Source organism: Trachypithecus francoisi, unplaced genomic scaffold (assembly GCF_009764315.1).
Source record: "Trachypithecus francoisi isolate TF-2019V2 unplaced genomic scaffold, Tfra_2.0 Lachesis_group17, whole genome shotgun sequence".
In the NCBI taxonomy this organism is placed as follows: Eukaryota; Metazoa; Chordata; class Mammalia; order Primates; family Cercopithecidae; genus Trachypithecus; species Trachypithecus francoisi.
The window spans coordinates 2190387-2213448 of record NW_022681462.1 but is presented as its reverse complement, the minus strand read 5'-3'; the positions used below and the strand labels follow the sequence as shown (position 1 = coordinate 2213448).

The 23062-nt window shown below is 47.9% G+C and overlaps 1 protein-coding gene across 3 annotated transcripts in view; it reads right to left on the bottom strand.

Moving 5' to 3' along the window:
- Positions 1-283: 283 nt before the first annotated feature.
- The window catches only part of CNGA3 (cyclic nucleotide gated channel subunit alpha 3), a 59953-nt gene continuing 37174 nt past the window's right edge, over positions 284-23062 (bottom strand). For 2 of the 3 annotated variants that reach the window (XM_033238937.1, XM_033238939.1), the window contains 4 exons: positions 20372-20425; positions 7785-7901; positions 6580-6686; positions 284-2720 (listed from right to left, as the gene is read on the bottom strand). In XM_033238937.1, coding sequence (XP_033094828.1) covers positions 1309-2720; positions 6580-6686; positions 7785-7901; positions 20372-20425 — 1690 coding nt within the window. In that variant the 3' untranslated portion in view covers positions 284-1308. The remainder of the gene's footprint in view (positions 2721-6579; positions 6687-7784; positions 7902-20371; positions 20426-23062) is intronic. The other variant, XM_033238938.1, reaches the window with a different exon arrangement.

Here is a 23062-nt window from a genome sequence, read left to right as displayed (position 1 = left end):
CCAGCACTTTGGGAGGCTGAGATGGGTGGATCACGAGGTCAGGCGATCGAGACCATCCTGGCTAACACGGTGAAACCCCGTCTCTACTAAAAAAAATACAAAAAACTAGCCGGGCGAGGTGGCGGCGCCTGTAGTCCCAGCTACTCGGGAGGCTGAGGCAGGAGAATGGCGTAAACCCTGGAGGTGGAGCTTGCAGTGAGCTGAGATCCGGCCACTGCACTCCAGCCTGGGTGATAGAGCGAGACTCCGTCTCAAAAAAAAAAAAAAAAAAAAAAAAAAAAAAAAAAAAGCGAATTTCTGCAATCTGCAAGCTTTCGGCGAGCCAAAAGCTTTGCCCCGGGATGCAATTCCAAGGGATCCGGAAGCTTCCTCTTCGTGGGTGAAGGGGCAGTTTGCAAAGATACATGCCTAATGGTCTCATCTTCTAAAACTCTTAGTTGTCAGCTTTTTTGGTTCAGGACACCATTCCAGCCTTCAATCTAAAAGGCTCTCCCTGTACGTTGCTCTCCTCCTTGAGTTAGAATAGGTCACCCAGGGCCTAGACTCAAGAATGGAGGATAGGGGCTGTCTTTGAATCTCTTTGGCAAGTGAGAAGAAGGGGATGTCTCTTCTCCTGAGATGCTCTTTTCTGTAAAACAGACTCTGGTTTCACAGTGGCTGGATGGCAAGGAGTCTGGATTTGCCTCACAGATCGGAAGTGACCTCAAATGGGGCAGCCTCTTTCCATCCTACAGAACTTCTACTTGCCATAGCACTCCCAAAGGCCAGGGTTTCTAGGGCCCCAAAGAGCACACGAGGTGATACCAGATTCAGAAATATGCCTCAAACTGTCTTGTGTAAGTCTGAATTTGAGTCACTACGTTGTACCTTCCGCTTTCTGTTATATACCCATTATCAGGTGGTGGTGGAGTAAAGTTGGGGAGGAGAAAGGTGACTAAATAATCTTTCATTTATAAGAAAATTAGATTAAAAAGCCTAAAAACGCCTTGCAGATTCCATAAAAAAGTAATGAGAGTCCTGTGTGCACACTCTTATATACTTGGACCGGGGATACTTTGCACTTTGCAAAGCCCTGCCTGGTGCAGTGTTTCATGCGGACCTCACAGTCAAACCTGGCACTTCCCTGGGACTGAGACAAAAGTCCCATTTTCTAGGTGAAGACACAGGCTCTCTTGGGCAGTCACACAGCTTTTAAAGGGTGAACAGAGCTGGAATCAAACCCTGACCAAGTTCCATGCCACACAGCTGCGGCCACATAGCGTCACCCTGACAGTCGACCCCATGAAGCAGGAGATAGATGCTGCATTTTCACTGTTGTTTGTCCTCTGTTTTTGTAGCATCTCCAGGAACGTCCCCATCGGCCAGGGGACTGTCCCCACCACCCTTCACCTGGCTCTCCAGTTGGCTGAGACGCTGCTTCATCTTCATCTGGGTGGCGTTGTACTCAGCCAGGAGGCGTGCAAACCTGGTCTGCAGGGTGTCCAGGGAGGACCCCAGCTGCTCCACCTTCTCCTCAAGGTCCTTGGGGTCCGCCCCTGCCCTGGCCAGCTCCTCATCAATCAGGTTGTCCTTCATCAGGATCTGCCGTCCTTTCTCCTCCAGGGCCTTCTTGGCTTCGGGGTACTCGGTGAGGGCCTCCATGAGATCGTCCTTGGAGAGGCAAAATAGGTCTGAGTAGCCGATGCTGCGGATGTTGGCCGTCCTGCGGTTCCCTGATTTGCTCCCCTTGATGTTCAGGATGCTGATCTCCCCGAAGTAGCTGCCATCGCTGAGGACCACGAACTGGGTGACCCCATCATCGGCCACCACGGCCAGCTTGCCCTCATTGATGATGTACATCTCCTTCCCAATGTCTCCCTTCTTGCAGATATAATCCCCAGGGCTGAACACAGTGGGCCGCAGCTTGAGCACCAGCTCCACCAGCAGCCCCGCTTCACAGTCCTGGAAGATGCGAACCTTCCTCAGCGTGTCCAGGTGCACGTTGATGGCGATCTCGGCCTTCAGCTTGTCTGGGAGGCTCTTGAGCACCTCCTTCTCATCCACTGTCTTCTTGTTGGCCCACAGGTAGTCAAACCAGCGGATAACCCGCGTCTCCAAGTCCTTGGTCACCTTGCGGAACTGCATGTACTGCTTGATGGAGTCAATCTTGGCCTGGAACTCTGCCCGCGAGGCGTTCATATTCGAGATCATGGAGCCCACATTGCCCACAATGGTGGCAAAAATCAGAACGCCCACCAAGAAGTCTACGACCACAAAGAGGTACTCCGCGTCTTTCACGGGCGGCGGGGTCTCACCGATGGTGGTAAGGGTCAAGGTGGACCAGTAGAGGCTGTAAATGTACTTCCTGGAGAGGCGCCCATGCTCTGGGATTGAGATGTTTGGGTAGACCCAGGAGTCTGTTCCAAAACCAATGAACTTGGAAATAGCGAAGTAGATGCAGGCATTCCAGTGGATGATGATGAGAATGTACAAGACCAAGTTCCCAATCCTGAACATATTGGGGTAGTTGGTCCTCGTCTCTGTACGGTCAAAGAATTCAAAGAGCCGGGAAAACTTCAGTAAGCGGTTGAACCTCAGTTCTGGGTAGTTCATGCCCATCTTTAAGTAAGCCAGGTCGGTGGGGACCAGGGATAACACATCCAGCTTGAACTGCGTGGTTGTCTTGTAATGCTGCCACAGCCTGTTGGTATCACTGACCATTAAGCCTTGCTCAAGAAAACCTAAAGAAGAAGATGGAGGTCACTCGGGCATCACCAGAGGCTGACTTTTTTTGACCATAGTACAAAGAAACATCTTTTACCTCATGGCTACAGAATATGCAGTGATACATATGTAATAGAAATTATTTCAAAACCAACACTTACCATGACTACAGGAAATGCACTCTGATATTTTCTATTCTATGAGGTTCTATCTCTTCTATTGCATTTTTTTAAAACACAGGTCGATTGAGTAAATTCAAATATAAATTAGGTATTAGATGATAACAAGGAATGATTATTAAATTTTAAAAGATAAATGGAAATTATATACATATTTTAAAAAAGGATCCTTTAAAATGAGAGATACATGTTGTAAACCAAAAAGTGATGGTGGGCTAGGTGCCGTGGCTCATGCCTATAATCCCAGTACTCTGAGAGGCTGAGGTGGGCGGATCACCTGAGGTCAGAGGTTCGAGACCAGCCTGGGCAATATGGTGAAACCCTGTCTCTTCTAAAAATAAAAAAATGAGCCAGATGTAGTGGCACACCCCTGTAATCCCAGCTACTCGGGAAGCTGGGGCACGAGAACCACTTGAACCCGGGAGGCAGAGGGTGCAGTGAGCCAAGATCGCACCATTGTACTCCAGCCTGGGCAACAGAGTGAGACACTGAGTCTTAAAAAAAAAAAAAAAAAGCGATAGAGACGATCTCAATTGATTTAGAGGTTTATTTTACCAAGGTTGAAAGTACACCTAGGAGAAAGAAACACAAGTCACAGTAGGATCTGTGGCCTGTGCTTTTTCCAAAGAGGATTTTGAGGATGTCAATACTTAAAGGGGACACAGCAGGCAGCAGGCAGGACAGGTAAGAAGAAAGAAAAGAATGGGTGGGTAGGCAATGAGGCCAGTAGTTACATTCTTCTGAGGCTTTGATTAGCACTCAGTGAATCTACATGTGAAAAGACGGGAGTGGAGGGAAAAGTACATTATGCAAACTACATTTTACATAAGATAAAGTAAGCATGTGAAATTACAGCTATCTGTTTGGGAAGAAAAGGAAGGCAGCTTTTGCATGACTCAGTTCCCAAGCGTAACTCTTCCCTTTGGCACAGTGAGTTTGACTTCCTGAGATATTCTATTTTCTATTCAAAACACTAAAGTGCTTACTGCCTGGGGTTTGCTTACACCAGCCAAGAAAAGGGTGGATGAAACAAGAAAAGGAACAGATGAAACAAGATGGGCAGAATGTTGATAACAGCTGGAGCTGGGTGAGGATACATGGGGATTCATAACACTATTCTCTCTGCTTTTGCGTACGTTTGAAAATATTAATAATAAAAATTTAAAAAACACAGGCCATGGCCTCTCAAACTGATTTCACCAGTCAGCAATGAGGCACAACCTGCCTTTTGAAAACACCTCGCAGGAACACAGCTGTCCTTGGTTGCACGTGACTGTTACCCAAGGGGCTTTAAAAATATATGAAGTTCGGGACCCAAGCCCAAAGAATCTGACTGGTCTGGAGATGGGCTGGACACCTAGAGCCAGGGGCATTATGATGGGTGAAATCAATTAAGGAGGCCATGACCCGCATTCTTTTTTGTTTTTTACATTTTCAAACATGCACAAAAGTAGACAGAATGATAGAATTAGTCCTTTTGAAGTTGTGGTGAGCATCAGTATTTCCCCGAGGGCTGTGTGAAACGCAGAGTGCCAGCCTGCAACCTAGAGTTGGCTCCTGGAAGTTGGGGACAAGTCCAGCAAGTTCCAGGTGATGCTAGGGCTGCGGGTCCAGGCCACTGAGGCTAGACTGGGGTAGGACGTCCCACTCTGCTCAAACTGAAAATCTAGTTGCCGTCACAATGAAGAACACCCTGCTTCCCAGCCCCCAGTTCTTCTTAGCATTATTTGTTACACCTGAGTTACTGAGGGCCTTGATCGTTATGTAGCCTCCTGTGTCTCCAGCCTCCACCCCACTTCTTTAAGATGTCTTCTCACAATTCTAATGATGTTTTCCTAGGAGTGTGATTCCTGTGCCTCCCTCTCTCCCAGCTTCTTGCTGAATCTTGAGTTGCTGAATCTTGACTTTGGGTAGTATCCCAAAGTCCTGGGATACTACTCAAGCACAAGAAGGCGTAGGGTTAATGTCTGAGTCAGGGTGTCTCATCCCACGGAAGCTGGGCTGAGACCAGGGAACATCAGCCCAGTAGGCCACTTACAGAGCTCATGTGTCTATGGAGTTTAACATGACTGCAGTAGGGGAGCAGATGGCCAGGGCTGGCTAGGTCACCCATGCAAGCCTGAGCCTGTGTATCTGAGGTCTTCTAAGTTATGATGCTAGGCACCAGTGTGGAAGCAAACGGTGAACCAGTCTGGCATGGCTGGGCAGTGACTGTGGACTTTGGACAAGTCACTTGGTGTCTCTGACATTGGTTTCTAAATCAGCAAGATGGGAAGGTAATCATGCCTGTGCTTCTTGTCTCATGCAGTGGTTCTAATGAAGAAGCCAGACGCGCTTGAAATATTTTGTACATGGAGCCACACAGAGGTTGGCTACTGTGATCTGCTGGTGTTTGCATCAACAGCTATGGCATAGCATTATTTTATTTTATCTTTTTTTTTTTTTTTTTTTTGAGACTAGGTCTTGCTCTGTAACCTGAGGCCATAACTCCCTTTAGTCTTGACCTCCTGGGCTCAAGCAATCCTCTCACCTCAGCCTCCTGAGGCACACACCAACATGCCCAGCTAATTTTTTCTTTTTGTAGAGACAAGGTCTTGCTATGTTGCCCTGGCTAGTCTGGAACTCCTGGCCTCAAAGGACCCTTCTGTCTTGGCCTCTCAAAGTGCTGGGATTACAGGTGCCTGCACCCATGCCTGGCCTGGCACAGTTTTTAGTTCAAAAATCTTGGAAACAGGGCCTCTACCAGCTTAGGCAATGTCTTGGTGCAGATTAGAAAAAGATGTCCCAAGGGCACACAGTTCAGCACCTAAGAAATGTGAGGCGGTGAGTATCCTTTCCCATCCCCAAGCAGAGATGATTTGAAGGAAGTTCTCACTCACCAGGGCCCTATTTCAGATTTTCATTCTCCACATGTTAAAACTCCTCTGAAAGCCACGGAGTAACGTGTCCTGGATCCTCTGACTGTCTGAGAAGAGAAACTCCAAGACTGCCTGAGCTCTCCTTCCTGCTCACCCCAGTGTCGACAGTGAGAGCTGGAGGGGTCCTTCGAGATTGCAGCTCGGCCTGCTTATTTCTTTTCTTTTTCTTTTCTTTTCTTTTTTTTTTTTTTTGACAGAGTGTTGCTGTGTCGCCCAGGTTGGAGTGCAGTGGCATGATCTCCACTCACTGCAACCTCTACCTCGCGGAGTTCAAGCAATTCTCCTGCCTCAGCCTCTCAAGTAGCTGGGATTATAGGCACATGCCAGCAGGCCCAGCTAATTTTTGTATTTTTAGTAGAGATGGGGTTTCACCATGTTGGCCAGGCTGGTCTTGAACTCCTGACCTCCAGTAATCTGCCCACCTTGGCCTCCCAAAGTCCTGGGATTACAGACGTGAGCCACTGCGCCTGGCCCAGCCTGCTTGTTTCAGAGGTGACAAAAAGAAGGCTCAGAGAGACAGCCTGACTTGCTCAAGGTTACACAGCTTGTTGGAAGGGCAGAGCCCAGAGCTTAGGTGTCCTGGCCCCTGCTCAGTGTCCTGTCCAAGGGTTCCGTGTAGAGGGGCTTGAGGCCGCACCACCTACCCTCACGGTCGCAGGTCCCCAGACCTGCCTGGCCTCTCATGGTCAAAGGTCGGCAATGTCCCATCCACTGTGCTGGGTCTCCCGGAACATCCCGTGGGCGCCATGGTCCCCTCCCCAGGCCTGGGGCACACTCACCTGTCCGAGCTCGCACGAGCGCATCCAAGGCATACAGGACATCTGCTGAGTAGTCCAGGAGCAGCCACAGCATCAGGTACTCGGACTGCAGCTCATCGAAGCAGGCCCTAAAGACACCAAGCGGGAGACGGATGGCTGTGTGTGTTTCTGGAGCACGGGCCACCCATGTGTGAGCACTGGCTCCGTGCTGAAGACGCTGGATCATGTCATCTGGGAATGGCCCTGCCTGCGGTGTCACTACCTCAGCATAATCACCCCAGTTTCAGATAACGCAACACTGTCTCTGAGAAGCTTTTCTGTCCCACAGTCACAGAACTCCTGAGAAGAGCTAGGACTGACCCCAAGGAGTGGCCCCATTGCCTCTCAGCAGAGAGCTACAAGATCCCAGGAGGTACTATTTTCCAGGCCTCACTGGCAGAGTCAGGTAAAGGGGCTAAGGACCTGCCCTTTCTGGAGTCAAATTTCAACAAAAAAAAAATAAGAGAATTTCTGAGAGATTAACAATGGAACAGGCAGTAAATATTTTCTACCTTCTCCATCTTTCTGCTGTCCCACACAGGCAGCACCCCCAGCTCTTCTCCTAGCCTCACGGGTACAGCAGCCTGCCCCTGCCGCCCCACTGCAGCTTGCTCAGCACCCCAAAGCCTCCTGCCATATATATATATATATACACACACACAGAGCCGGGGGTGGTGGCTTATGTATGTAGTCACAGCTACTCAGGAGGCTGACGCAGGAGAATCGCTGTAACCCGGCAGGCGGAGGTTGCAGTGAGCTGAGATTGCGCCACTGAACTCCAGCCTGGGTGACAGAGTAAGACTCTGTCTCAAAAAAAAAAAAAAAAAAAAAGTAGCAGCTTGTTCCTGCCTCCCTACCCTCCAGCACATTCAGAACCACCCACTAATCCCTCCAAAGGAAGCAACCGCCCCTGCATCCTCCTCGTACAACTCACTTGAGGGGACCCCACAGTGCCGAAACCCTGACTGCCCACCTTAAGCTCAGTTCTCCATCCATGCTTCAGAGCACCCTGATGGTCCTCTTGGGGAACCTTCTATTTTTAAAGGGAGAAACTGAGGCACAAGAACTAAGTGGTGGCCGTGAGGGGTCCAGGCCTCAGGCCTCCCGAGTGAGAGTTGGAGCTCTGCCTCCTTGGCCTGGTGCCTGGTTCCCTCCTTTCCACTGCATCTCCCACCCCTGCTGCTCACCTGCAAATAAGCAGACACCAGTTATAGAAGACAGGCAGGGCGATGACGGTCAGCCAGCGGTAGTACAGGTTGCTGGAGGGGTCCACCACGATCGCATCCTTCTTCTTCGTCTTCTTCCTGGAAACCCACACACACACAAACAGCGCACTGTGTTTTAAGACTGTAGCTTTGGAGGGTTTTAGAGACCTGGATTCCCTTAGAGACGCTACGGCCATTTTAGGTTGAAGCCCAAGATGTGGCTGTCCACAACAGGGTCCTCTTAGTTATCAAGGGAGTCACGCGGAGAGTCCCTGTAGGGGAAGACAGGCCGGGAGGTAGGGTAGACTCCAGAGGTCCTTTTCTTTCGGTTCAGTCCCAGGAAGTCACAGTTGACTATAAGGTCACGGTGATGACATTCCCACACGCCCATGGCAACGTCCACACCCTTCAGGATGCTGAGAACGAAAAGGCAGCATGGCAATATCACAGAGGTCTGCTGAAGTCTGGGGAACTTCCAGAAAATGCTGATTCCCAAGGCCCACTCACCTCTTCCAGGGCTGGGCCTGGAAATGTGCATTTAAGCATTGCCTGGATAGTTCTGAGGCAGCTCCTCTCTGGATAGAGTTGGGGAGTCCCACAGTATTCCCTGGAGAACCCTCTCCACCTCCCTCACTGTGTTTGTGCGGACGTTGTAAAGGCTCATTTCCAAGCGCTTGCATCGCGCCTCTCCATCAAAAGCCTGGGAATAACCTGTTATGTGGGCCCGCACTGAATGAAAAACATAGCTTAGAGGGCTTAGCTTTTATTCTTAGCATTTCCCGCAGATTCAAGTTTACAGGCTGTACTGGAGACTTCCTTTTCGTTGGGTCCATGTGTCCCCTCTGCCATCCCATGTGACCCACGCTGGCCTAGGCTTGCAGAGTGGTCCTGTGCCCCATCAGAGACCCCAGGGACTTCCTGCCTTCACCGGGATGCTGCGGTGCGAGATCACTCACCGACGGGGCTTTGGGACGTTTCCAACAGCTCTCATCACCACTGAAGCTGGGTAAAAGTTTGTGAACATTGTATCTTCCAGTGCCCCAGAGAAACCCTCAGCCTACCCTGACTGTGTGGCCCACTTGGGAGGGCAAACGAAATGCTTCGAGTGGCGGGTCACATGAGCAGGCTCACAGGGACAGCCCCCGGCTGCCCACCCGAGGCTGCAGACGAGCAACTCTCTTTCCTTGTAAGCCCGCCTTGAGTTCTCAGAGCTCGGAGAGGATTCTTTCTGCAAGATGGGGCTTCACATGGTCTCAGGAGGCATGGTCTGCAGCCTGGGACCGACTTTTCCTCAGCTCCAAGCACCCCCTCCCCTCCAGGGCCGATGCTAAGGCCCCCTGAGAGCGTTGCTCCAAGACACCCAGCCCTGGAGCCCCGCAGGGAAGGGTCAGGCCTGCTGGGACCATGGCACCCCGTCCTTAGAGGCAGCTTCCTTCAGTACTTCCTCTTCTTGTTTTAGGTGGTTTGTTCTCTCTTCTTTTTTTCTCTTCCTTCTTTTCTGCCTTGTTGCTGGATGATGCCGAGGAACATTGAGCAGTCTTCATATATCAACGACACTACTAAGTGGAAAGGGCAGGCTGCGGAGTGACAGAGACAGCGTGCGGCGTGGTGGAGGAAGGGCGCAGAGCTCAGCGTCGTCGAAAGAGGGCGTGGCGTGCGGCTTCGTGGTGAGGGGGCGTGGCGTGCTGCGTCGTGGAGAGAGGGCGTGGCGTGCAGCATAGTGGAGAAAGGGCGTGGCGTGCTGCGTCGTGGAGAGAGGGCGTGGCAAGTGGGTACTTCCAGGGCGTTGGGACGGAATGGGGTTATTGATTTGCTATTATTATTCCTGAAGCATGAGGTAAACCACCCCATTGAGCATACACTGAGAAATTAACGGCTCCGTCTAATGTTCTACAATTTCTGATCTGTTTTCGTGAGCTCCTGGGAAGTCACAAACAGCTAGAGACTGGAGACGTTTTGAGGTAGTAGGACAGAGACCCAAACCCACACACTGAGGTTGGGAAAGTTCCTCGGAGTTTTGGAAATCCCACTCCAGGCTCTCTGTTCTGAATGGAAGGGTGTGGCCTGTCCGTTGTTCTTGAAACCTGTCTCTGCATCAAATGAGAACCTGGGCCTTAATGAGAAAGCCAGTGAGCAAAAGGGAACCAAAATTCGAAGAGGCAGGTCTGTGACGCATGTAGTGGCAAACACGTGTCGTTGCAGGCTCGCAAATGTGGCAGGGCTCAGACACGCCTTCAAACTTTGCTTGGCTGCGGGGTGGTTCCGGCAGTGTCCGCAGGATGGTCCTGTGAGCGCGGGGTTTTCTTCAACATATGACTTTACACTGCTCCCTCTTCTTTACTGGGTGTCTTTTAAGGGCTAGGAACTCTTATAAAGTTATGTAATGAATACGTGTAACATTTCTTCAAGGCAGGCAGTGATGCCCCATTGAATAGTTGAGGAAACAAAGGTTGCGGAAGGGACAAGCCCTGGAGTCCCCTTTGGGCCCCTCTGATTTCTCTCTTCCACACGCTGAAGGAAGGCGTGGGTTGAGAGATAAATTCTGCTAATTAAACACTCATTGAAAAAGATCCATCCACAATTACCTAACACTACCTATGGAAATGATCGAGGCTGTGTGCAATGCGTGTGGAAAAATAATCACCACCATTATTCATAACAGTCAAAAAGGGAGAGCCACAGAATCACACGACCGTACAGGCTCATCCTCAACGGTGAATTCTATGTGGCCATTTAAAACGTTGTTTCAGAAGACATGGGAAAACAGTTCTAAGTTAAAAAACAGACTACAAAAGAGTTTACCATAATAGCTGGACCAGTTTTCTATTTCTGCCGGAACAAATTACTGCAAAGTGACGCAACATAAATGTCTTATCTTGCAGATCTGTAGGTCAGAAGTCTGCTGTGGATCTCACTAGACTAAAATCAAGGTGTTGACAGGGCTGCCATCCCCCAGAAGCTCTAGCCGGGCTCTGATTCCTGCTCATTTGGATCTTGAACAGAATCCAGCCTCTTGTGATTGCGGGGCTGAGGTCCCTGTTTCCCTGCTGGCTGCACCTTTCGAGGCTGTGGCTTCCTTAGCACCGGTCCCTTTCCTCCATCTTCAAAGCCAGCAGCGATGGGTCGAGTCCCCTTCACACTGTGACTCTCTTCTTCTTCCATTTCCTTTTTCCGGCCCACTCTTCTGCTTTTAAGGACTCATGTGATTACATTGGGCCCACCCTGATAATCCAGGATAACCTACCTGTGTTACTCTGTTCTCATGCTGCTAATAAAGACATACCCCAGAGTGGGTAATTTATAAAGGAAAGAGGTTTGGACTCACAGTTCCACATGGCTCGGGAGGCCTTGCAATCATGGCAGAAGGCAGATGAGGAGCAAAGTCACATCTTTTGTGGTGGCAGGCAAAGAGTCTGTGCAGGGGAACCCACCTTTATAAAACCATCAGATCTCTGAGACTTATTCACAGCATGGGGAAGACCCGCCCCCACGATTCAATTACTTCCCGCCAGATCTGTCCCACCACACATGGGAATTAGAGGAGCTACAATTCAAGATGAGATTTGGGTGGGGACACAGCCGAGTCAAATCGTTACCTATCTCAAGGACTTTGAATTTAATCACATTTACAAAGTCCCCTTTGCCATGTAAGGTAACCTGTTTACAGGTTCTAAGGATTAGGATGGTAGACATCTTTTGAGGGAGATTGTTCTGCCTACCACACAAGCCAATATTTATTGAGCACTTCCTATGTACCAGGCACTGTTCTGAGCACTTTACACAGAGTAACACATTTAGTCTTCACTCCCACCCTGTGATAAGACACTATTACAATCCTCATTTTATAAGCCAGGAAACAGACACACAGAGAAGTTAGGTAACCGGCTTATATGGTTTGAATCTGTGTTCCTGTCATGGTAGTGGATGTCTCATGGTTTAGCACCAACTCCTTGGTGCTTTGTTTGAGATAGTGAGTGAGTTCTCTTGAGATCTGGTTGTTTAAAGCACCTACCCTACCTTCCTTCTCCTCCTGCCGTGTGAGGCTCCTTGCTCCCGCTTTGCCTTCGCCATGATTGAAAGCTTCCTGAGGCCTGCCCAGAAGCAGAAGCTGCTATGCTTCCTGCACAGCTTGCAGTACCTCAAGCCAATTAAACCAGTTTTCTGATAAATTACCGAGTCTCAGGCATTTCTTGATAGCAATGTGAGAATGGACTAATAACGCTTGTCCAAGGTCACAAAGCTCTGAGGCAACTGAGTTGGGAAACAGATGCTCTTAACAAGTATATGCATATATAAAACATATTGTATCAATCTCTTTATTCAATATATATGCTTAGGAAGAAGTTGGAAGTGTATTTGTCAACATGTCAAGTGGGGCTATCTCTGAGAGTGGAATTCCACGGTTAGCATGAAGTGCGATTTTTGTGTGTGTGTGCCCCTGTGTGGTTTTCTTGCTTTCCAAGTTTTCAGCAAGAGTATTTCAATAAAGTGAATTAGAATAAAAGGTGATTAAAATCATTCAATGAAAAGAGCAAGGGAAGTTACCCCTCCTCTGGCCTCCAGGGTGATGTGAACCCAGGTCTCTTTTCAGCCACTGGAGTCTTAACGCCAAGTCACCAGCAGACGGCGCTACCCTCAAGCTTATTGGGTGAGCTTTGCCCTGCAGTTTAACCAGACCGGACTCAGGTTGCCTTGTGCAAGATTTGTGGCCCTGGATTACGGGCGTTCGCCTGTCCTCTGGCTACCAAACTGCCGAGGGCCTAGGAAAGACCCGGCACCATCGGCTGCATCCCCAAATCCACCCAGCACTGCCCCAGAAGAACCCTACACAGAGCTGCAAAATGCTGCTGGTTTTGGCTGGGAACAGTTTGATGGGGGAGGGAAAAATTATTCAGGACGAACGAGACCATATGAAAATGACAGAAATGGAGTGGAAGAGTCAGGGAAGGTGTTCATAAATAATTTTTGTGTGTGCCAGTTGTCCTCATGTTGGGACAGTTCCCAGTTTTGTCCCTTGGTCCTTGGCTTCGAAGTGGACCCATGAAGTGAGCCCATTTATTGAAAGATTGAAGAGCTAGGTGCAGCCCATGCTATCCACCCACATCCTTGCCCACACCCCAGCCCCAGGACAAAGATGTCTAGAAACCCCCAGGACCTCTGTCCATGGTTTCAGTATCTGGAGCCTCTCCCTGCCTGAAAGATTGGGCTGCAGGGGTGTTTAGTGTCAGGTTTGGCTTTAAGTCTAACACATATCACTATAGCTATTGCTTTGTAGATAAAATCATCTCATTTTTCATTATGGATGGCATTTGGGTCTCTGGATTTGACGTCCAAATTTATGCAAACAAAAGACATGCTTCCTTCATGGAGAAAATAGAAAAAAAAAAGTTCTATCTGAGGAACAAAGAGAGAAATAACAAGAAAAACCCTTGACACATTTCTCTGTCAGTTGGAAGTCAAGAAATCAGCATTTCTCACTGATACTGATATTTTTTCCCTAATCTCCAAGTAAGACTCCCCCTCCGCAATAGTGCCACTCTGTCCCTAATCTGCCACCTTAGTATCTGGTGACGGAAAAAGGAATTACAGTAGGTCACCCTTTCAAGAGGCTATTCTCTGGACATACTTAAATTGCCTTTTTCCACTGCTCTGATTACCCCCCAAAAATTGGCCCAAATTGGCCTTAAAACAAGGGCATTTCAGGCCAGGCACAGTGGCTCATACCTGTAATCCCAGTACTTTGGGAGGCTGAGGTGGGCGGATCACGAGGTCAGGAAATCAAGACCATCCTGGCTAACACGGTGAAACCCTGTCTCTACTAAAAATACAAAACAACTAGCCGGGCATGGGGCTGGGTACCTGTAGTCCCAGCTACTCGGGAGACTGAGGCAGGAGAATGGCGTGAACCCGGGAGGCGGAGCTTGCAGTGAGCTGAGATCATGCCACTGCATTCCAGCCTGGGCAACAGAGTGAGACTCCATCTCAAAAACAAAAAACAAAACATGAAAAACAAAACAACAACAACAACAAAAAACAAGGACATTTCACTGGCACTCAAGAGCCTGAGGTTGTAGAATAAGAAAATGCCTTTTCAGGGGGGTCGGAGCAAGATGGCCGAATAGGAACAGCTCCAGTCTCCAACTCCCAGCGCGAGCGACACAGAAGACCGGTGATTTCTGCATTTTCAACTGAGGTACTGGGGTCATCTCTCTAGGGAGTGCCAGACAATCGGTGCTGGTCAGCTGCTGCAGCCTGACCAGCGTGAGCTGAAGCAGGGCGAGGCATCGCCTCACCTGGAAGCGCAAGGGGGAAGGGAATCCCTTTTCCTAGCCAGGGGAACTGAGACACACAACACCTGGAAAATCGGGTAACTCCCACCCCAATACTGCGCTTTAAGGAAACAGGCACACCAGGAGAATATATCCCATACCTGGCCGGGAGGGTCCCACGCCCACGGAGCCTCCCTCACTGCTAACACAGCCGTCTGCAGCGATCTATATGCAAGGCAGCAGCGAGGCTGGGGGAGGGGCGCCCGCCATTGCTGAGGCTTAAGTAGGTAAACAAAGCCGCTGGGAAGCTCGAACTGGGTGGAGCTCACAGCAGCTCAAGGAAGCCTGCCTGTCTCTGTAGAGCCTGTCTCTGTAGACTCTACCTCTGCGGACAGCGCACAGCTGCAGTCCAATAGGGGAAAGAGCGGGGCCGTTGCAGACGCGAATGACTCTGTCTGACAGCTTTGGGGAGAGCCGTGGATCTCCTAACGCGGAGGTTGAGATCTGAGAACGGACAGACTGCCTGCTCAGGTGGGTCCCTGACCCCTGAGTAGCCTAGCTGGGAGACATCCCCCACTAGGGGCAGTCTGACACCCCACACCTCACAGGGTGGAGTCACCCCTGAGAGGAAACTTCCAAAGAAAGAATCAGACAGGTACACTCGCTGTTTAGCAATATTCTATCTTCGGCAACCTCTGCTGCTGACACCCAGGAAAACAGGGTCTGGAGTGGACCTCAAGCAATCTCCAACAGACCAACAGATAGTCCTTCTGACTGTCAGACGGAAAACTATCAAACAGGAAGGACACCTATACCAAAACCCCATCAGTACGTCACCATCATCAAAGACCAGAGACAGATAAAACCACAAAGATGGGGAAGAAGCAGGGCAGAAAAGCTGGAAATTCAAAAAATAAGAGCGCATCTCCCCCTGCAAAGGAGCGCAGCCCATCGCCAGCAATGGATCAAAGCTGGTCAGAGAATGACTTTGACGAGATGAGAGAAGAAGGCTTCAGTCCATCAAACCTCTCAGAGCTAAAGGAGGAATTACGTACCCAGCGCAAAGAAACTAAAAATCTTGAAAAAAAGTGGAAGAATTGACAGCTAGACTAATTAATGCAGAGAAGATCATAAACGAAATGACAGAGATGAAAACCATGACACGAGAAATACGTGACAAATGCACAAGCTTCAGTAACCGACTCGATCAACTGGAAGAAAGAGTATCAGCGATTGAGGATCAAATGAATGAGATGAAGCGAGAAGAGAAACCAAAAGAAAAAAGAAGAAAAAGAAATGAACAAAGCCTGCAAGAAGTATGGGATTATGTAAAAAGACCAAATCTACGTCTGATTGGGGTGCCTGAAAGTGAGGGGGAAAATGGAACCAAGTTGGAAAACACTCTTCAGGATATCATCCAGGAGAACTTCCCCAACCTAGTAGGGCAGGCCAACATTCAAATTCAGGAAATACAGAGAACGCCACAAAGATACTCCTCCAGAAGAGCAACTCCAAGACACATAATTGCCAGATTCACCAAAGTTGAAATGAAGGAAAAAATCTTAAGGGCAGCCAGAGAGAAAGGTCGGGTTACCCACAAAGGGAAGCCCATCAGACTAACAGCAGACCTCTCGGCAGAAACTCTACAAGCCAGAAGAGAGTGGGGGCCAATATTCAACGTTCTTAAAGAAAAGAATTTTCAACCCAGAATTTCATATCCAGCCAAACTAAGCTTCATCAGTGAAGGAGAAATAAAATCCTTTACAGATAAGCAAATGCTTAGAGATTTTGTCACCACCAGGCCTGCCTTACAAGAGACCCTGAAGGAAGCCCTAAACATGGAAAGGAACAACTGGTACCAGCCATTGCAAAAACATGCCAAAATGTAAAGACCATCGAGGCTAGGAAGAAATTGCATCAACTAACGAGCAAAATAACCAGTTAATATCATAATGACAGGATCAAGTTCACACATAACAATATTAACCTTAAATGTCAATGGACTAAATGCTCCAATTAAAAGACACAGACTGGCAAACTGGATAAAGAGTCAAGACCCATCAGTCTGCTGTATTCAGGAGACCCATCTCACATGCAGAGACATACATAGGCTCAAAATAAAGGGATGGAGGAAGATCTACCAAGCAAATGGAGAACAAAAAAAAGCAGGGGTTGCAATCCTAGTCTCTGATAAAACAGACTTTAAACCATCAAAGATCAAAAGAGACAAAGAAGGCCATTACATAATGGTAAAGGGATCAATTCAACAGGAAGAGCTAACTCTCCTAAATATATATGCACCCAATACAGGAGCACCCAGATTCATAAAGCAAGTCCTTAGAGACCTACAAAGAGACTTAGACTCCCATACAATAATAATGGGAGACTTCAACACTCCACTGTCAACATTAGACAGATCAACGAGACAGAAAGTTAACAAGGATATCCAGGAATTGAACTCATCTCTGCACCAAGCGGACCTAATAGACATCTATAGAACTCTCCACCCCAAATCAACAGAATATACATTCTTCTCAGCACCACATCGCACTTATTCCAAAATGACCACATAATTGGAAGTAAAGCACTCCTCAGCAAATGTACAAGAACAGAAATTATAACAAACTGTCTCTCAGACCACAGTGCAATCAAACTAGAACTCAGGACTAAGAAACTCAATCAAAACCGCTCAACTACATGGAAACTGAACAACCTGCTCCTGAATGACTACTGGGTACATAACGAAATGAAAGCAGAAATAAAGATGTTCTTCGAAACCAATGAGAACAAAGATACAACATACCAGAATCTCTGGGACACATTTAAAGCAGTGTGTAGAGGGAAATTTATAGCACTAAATGCCCACAAGAGAAAGCAGGAGAGATCTAAAATTGACACTCTAACATCACAATTAAAAGAACTAGAGAGGCAAGAGCAAACACATTCAAAAGCTAGCAGAAGGCAAGAAATAACTAAGATCAGAGCAGAACTGAAGGAGATAGAGACACAAAAAACCCTCCAAAAAATCAATGAATCCAGGAGTTGGTTTTTTGAAAAGATCAACAAAATTGACAGACCGCTAGCAAGACTAATAAAGAAGAAAAGAGAGAGGAATCAAATAGTTGCAATAAAAAATGATAAAGGGGATATCACCACCGACCCCACAGAAATACAAACAACCATCAGAGAATACTATAAATGCCTCTACGCAAATCAACTAGAAAATCTAGAAGAAATGGATAATTTCCTGGACACTTACACTCTCCAAGACTAAACCAGGAAGAAGTTGAATCCCTGAATAGACCAATAGCAGGCTCTGAAATTGAGGCAACAATTAATAGCCTACCCACCAAAAAAAGTCCAGGACCAGATGGATTCACAGCTGAATTCTACCAGAGGTACAAGGAGGAGCTGGTACCATTCCTTCTGAAACTATTTCAATCAATAGAAAAAGAGGGAATCCTCCCTAACTCTTTTTATGAGGCCAACATCATCCTGATACCAAAGCCTGGCAGAGACACAACAAAAAAAGAGAATTTTAGACCAATATCCTGATGAACATCGATGCAAAAATCCTCAATAAAATACTGGCAAACCGGATCCAGCAGCACATCAAAAAGCTTATCCACCATGATCAAGTGGGCTTCATCCCTGGGATGCAAGGCTGGTTCAACATTCGCAAATCAATAAACGTAATCCAGCATATAAACAGAACCAAAGACAAGAACCACATGATTATCTCAATAGATGCAGAAAAGGCTTTTGACAAAATTCAACAGCCCTTTATGCTAAAAACGCTCAATAAATTCGGTATTGATGGAACGTACCTCAAAATAATAAGAGCTATTTATGACAAACCCACAGCTAATATCATACTGAATGGGCAAAAACTGGAAAAATTCCCTTTGAAACCTGGCACAAGACAGGGATGCCCTCTCTCACCACTCCTATTCAACATCGTGTTGGAAGTTCTGGCTAGGGCAATCAGGCAAGAGAAAGAAATCAAGGGTATCCAGTTAGGAAAAGAAGAAGTCAAATTGTCCCTGTTTGCAGATGACATGGTTGTATATTTAGAAAACCCCATTGTCTCAGCCCAAAATCTCTTAAGCTGATAAGCAACTTCAGCAAAGTCTCAGGATACAAAATTAATGTGCAAAAATCACAAGCATTCTTATACACCAGTAACAGACAAGCAGAGAGCCAAATCAGGAATGAACTTCCATTCACAATTGCTTCAAAGAGAATAAAATACCTAGGAATCCAGCTTACAAGGGATGTAAAGGACCTCTTCAAGGAGAACTACAAACCACTGCTCAGTGAAATCAAAGAGGACACAAACAAATGGAAGAACATACCATGCTCATGGATAGGAAGAATCAATATCGTGAAAATGGCCATACTGCCCAAGGTTATTTATAGATTCAATGCCATCCCCATCAAGCTACCAATGACTTTCTTCACAGAATTGGAAAAAATGGCTTTAAAGTTCATATGGAACCAAAAAAGAGCCCGCATTGCCAAGACAATCCTAAGTCAAAAGGACAAAGCTGGAGGCGTCACGCTACCTGACTTCAAACTATACTACAAGGCTACAGTAACCAAAACAGCATGGTACTGGTACCACAACAGAGATATAGACCAATGGAACAGAACAGAGTCCTCAGAAATAATACCACACATCTACAGCCATCTGATCTTTGACAAACCTGACAAAAACAAGAAATGGGGAAAGGATTCCCTATTTAATAAATGGTGCTGGGAAAATTGGCTAGCCATAAGTAGAAAGCTGAAACTGGATCCTTTCCTTACCCCTTATACGAAAATTAATTCAAGATGGATCAGAGACTTAAATGTTAGACCTAATACCATAAAAACCCTAGAAGAAAATCTAGGTAGTACCATTCAGGACATAGGCATGGGCAAGGACTTCATGTCTAAACCACCAAAAGCAACGGCAGCAAAAGCAAAAATTGACACATGGGATCTAATTAAACTAAAGAGCTTTTGCACAGCAAAAGAAACTACCATCAGAGTGAACAGGCAACCTACAGAATGGGAGAAAATTTTTGCAACCTACTCATCTGACAAAGGGCTAATATCCAGAATCTACAAAGAACTCAAACAAATATACAAGAAAAAAACAAACAACCCCATCAAAAAGTGGGGAAAGGATATGAACAGACATTTCTCAAAAGAAGACATCCATACAGCCAACAGACACATGAAAAAATGCTCATCATCACTCGCTATCAGAGAAATGCAAATCAAAACCACAATGAGATACCATCTCACACCAGTTAGAATGGCAATCATTAAGAAGTCAGGAAACAACAGGTGTTGGAGAGGATGTGGAGAAACAGGAACACTTTTACACTGTTGGTGGGATTGTAAACTAGTTCAACCATTATGGAAAACAGTATGGCGATTCCTCAAGGATCTAGAACTAGATGTACCATATGACCCAGCCATCCCACTACTGGGTATATACCCAAAGGATTATAAATTACTCTACTACAAAGACACATGCACACGTATGTTTATTGCGGCACTATTCACAATAGCAAAGACTTGGAATCAACCCAAATGTCCATCTGTGACAGACTGGATTAAGAAAATGTGGCACATATACACCATGGAATACTATGCAGCCATCAAAAAGGATGAGTTTGCGTCCTTTGTAGGGACATGGATGCAGCTGGAATCCATCATTCTTAGCAAACTATCACAAGAAGAGAAAACCAAACACCGCATGTTCTCACTCATAGGTGGGAACTGAACAATGAGATCACTTGGACTCGGGAAGGGGAACATCACACACTGGGGCCTATCATGGGGAGGGGGGGGGGGAGGGATTGCATTGGGGAGTTATACATGATATAAACGTCATGCACATGTACCCTAGAACTTAAAGTATAATAAAAAAAAAAATGCCTTTTCATCATTAAGGAGAATCTCCACTGCTCTGTCAAGGAGCTCTGGTTCTGCACCCTCAGATATATCGTGGTATAGAGTGCTACAGCTTAAAGCATTTATCTGATCCAATTCCTTTGCTTTATAGATGAGAAAAATGAGAGCCAAAGAGATCAGACAACTTCCCCAAGAAGTCACACAGATCTCATCCCTCCCCCACTTCTGTCCTCAGGGATGGAGTTCCAACGAAAGGAACAGGATTCTAAAATATTCTACTGGTGTTCTGGGAGTGGGGAGCTGGAGCACTAAGGAGAGAGGCCAAGCTGGGGCTTCTATAGGGTGGAGGGCACCGGGCTTGGGGAGGGCTCTGCAGGGCGTGTGGGTACTTACTCCTCCTCCGTGTTGTTGCTGGTGTTAGTGTTGCGTTTGGCCAGGGGCCAGGCGCTGCGGGAAGGTAGAGAGAACATCAAGGGTCTGAACTTGGTTTCCATTCCTTGGGGCCATTTCCCCAGGGGATTACCATGCCCCCCCCCCCCCAACCCCATCCCACTGCTTCCAGCCTTTGCACTCACAGCTTGAGGAATACGGGGTGGTATTGTGAAGGCCAAAATGCTTTGTGATTGCTTAGCTCAGATAAAAGGCTTGGGGGAAGGGAGGGTGAACATGGCTAAACTGAGGCTTCTGAAGAAATGAAGATTCAGCCATTTGACTACTTCCAGCTTCCCTGCCTCAAATTCCACTCAATTTCCTTCCATTCCACCCTGGATGGGGCCACATGCCGGGCACTAAGAGGGGCACAGAAATGGAGCCCACGTGGCCTCTGTCCTCAGCGCTTCCCTGCCTCCTGGGTGGAGGAGGCCTTTTACCTTCTGCCCCAGGATGGACGCAGCAGCAACAGTGACTTGCTCCCTCAGCTGCAAAGGCCTCTTCCAATTAGCAGGACGAGTAACTGAGCATAGGCAGGATTGTTGCTGTTTTCAGTTTATCCTCCTCCCGTCCTCTCCTACCTCCCCAAATCTTACAACTCCAGGGCCTGACACCCCCGGTCTATGTGAGAATCTGGTTGAAGGTAAGGGCTGGTTTTGCACAAGCTGGACATTTATTTAAAGTTGAATTTTGCAGTACTTCATGATGTACTATAGCAAAAGGTATTATCTCTGACCGCCAGAACCCATTTTCAACATGGCTGGGTTAAAAAAGTCAGGCGGTCTCGCAGGGCACTGCAGACCCCTCATAGGCGACCACGAGCACTGGAGCTTGAGCACCGGGACGCCTCTTCCACGATGCTGGATGTCAGCCAAATCAATGCCATTCTCATGACCTTAGCTCCTCCTGCCCAGATCTCCCTCTCCCCGTCTAAGATACGGCCGTTACCGCTTATTTCTGGATTGGTTCTGCTCATCTGAAAATCTCCCAGGAACTGGAACCACCCTGGGATTGTGAAGGAGGGAAGGTTCAGCTTTGTGGGGGTGCAGTGGCTGTGTTCACCACGCCTCTGTGCCCGTAACCCCACAAAGCCAGGCCCACACAGGAGAACTAGGACCTGTCTCTGTATATACTTGGCTTTGCCGTGGAGACTTTGCCTCCAGAAAAATTCAAACTCCTCACCCCTAGGAAGCCTTGCTGGTTGACTGACACTACCTGCACCATCGCGTCCATCTGCCTATGCTGACCCTGCCCGCGAGTGATCCAACAAGTGTCTGTGAGGTGGGCGGGGCCTGCCCTGGATGTGGTCCTAGCTCAACGCTCCATTCGTCTGGTCCCATCCGGAAACAGACAGAGAGTCTAACATTCATCTCTAAGGATGTGGGAAGGTAATTTGGTCAATTTAAATAAGGAAGTCTTTGCTTGCCCAAAAGGAATTAGACCGGTCTGGCTGGCTTGCTGAGAAACCTCTGTTTCCCCCCTCCCTCTTCCTCTGTCTCCACTTTGTCCTCTTTCTTATCTGTCTGTCTCCTTGTCTTTCTGTCTATGGTGTCCCCCGAGGGTACTGGATGCCCAGTCCTGGGGACCTGGGACCTCCCTGCACTTGTCTGGGCCAGTGCCCAGGTCTTCCCCAGCCTCCTTCCCACAGCCCAGGAAACCCAAGGGTTTGCAGTCCAAGCTCGTGTGAAAACTGCCCTTCCCGTCTCAGCCAGGGATTCTCACACCTTTCCCTGGGTCTCCTAAAGCAGTCACTGGTGAGACGTGGCCTTGAACTCTCACATTCCGTCTTAAAAATGCCCTTGCTCTTTGCCGTCCCCGCATCATCTGTGACATACAACTTCCCACTGCCACTCCCCACACAAATGTGGAATGAAAATGGATGTTCCGAAAAGATCCATTGGGTTTCCCCCTGAGACTTCATCCCCTTCACACCCCAGAGACCCTCATATGCCCATTTGAGAAGCTCCAAACCTGAACCCGTCTTCTCCTCATTGACATACAGATAGCTTTTTCTCTAGGAAATTATATAGGGACTATTCTGCAATCATCCTGCTTATTTGATCCCCTCTTCCCACCCCCTAGAAAATAGGTTCTGGGTGAGAATCCACCTGTTTGGGAGGCTGAGGGGAGGTCAACTTCCCCTCCACGTCTTACCTCTCCTCCCTTCCAGGACATACCAGTGTCCTAAAGAGATTCTACTGTGCAGTGACAATTGATTCAACCAGTGCTGACCCAGGGGTCTCTCTGCAGACCACCTGCTGGGGAGACTTCTCACGAACAAGTCAGGAGGGGAGGCAGCAGCCCTGTGTCTCTGTGTAAGGGGGTGCCAGTCAGGTTTATCTCCCAGTGAGGGTGGGGGCGATGCACAACGGTGCGCAGAGACCCCAGTTATGCAGATTTTCCCTCCAGAAAGCAAACACCCTCCCCACCTCACTCTGCTCCCACCATTGTCCCCTTCCCCACCTGGTATTTCTCACCCTGATCTGGGACACGGATGGCTCCCCTTGAAAATTCTGACCAACCCGTAGACTCTCGTCCCAGAAAAATGCATGCGTGCCTACACATAAAATTGTGGATACCATTTAGACAACCCCCAAAGCTCCTGCTATAAAAGACCCCGCTTTTGAGCAAGATGAGTCCTAGTGAGTCTAGGAT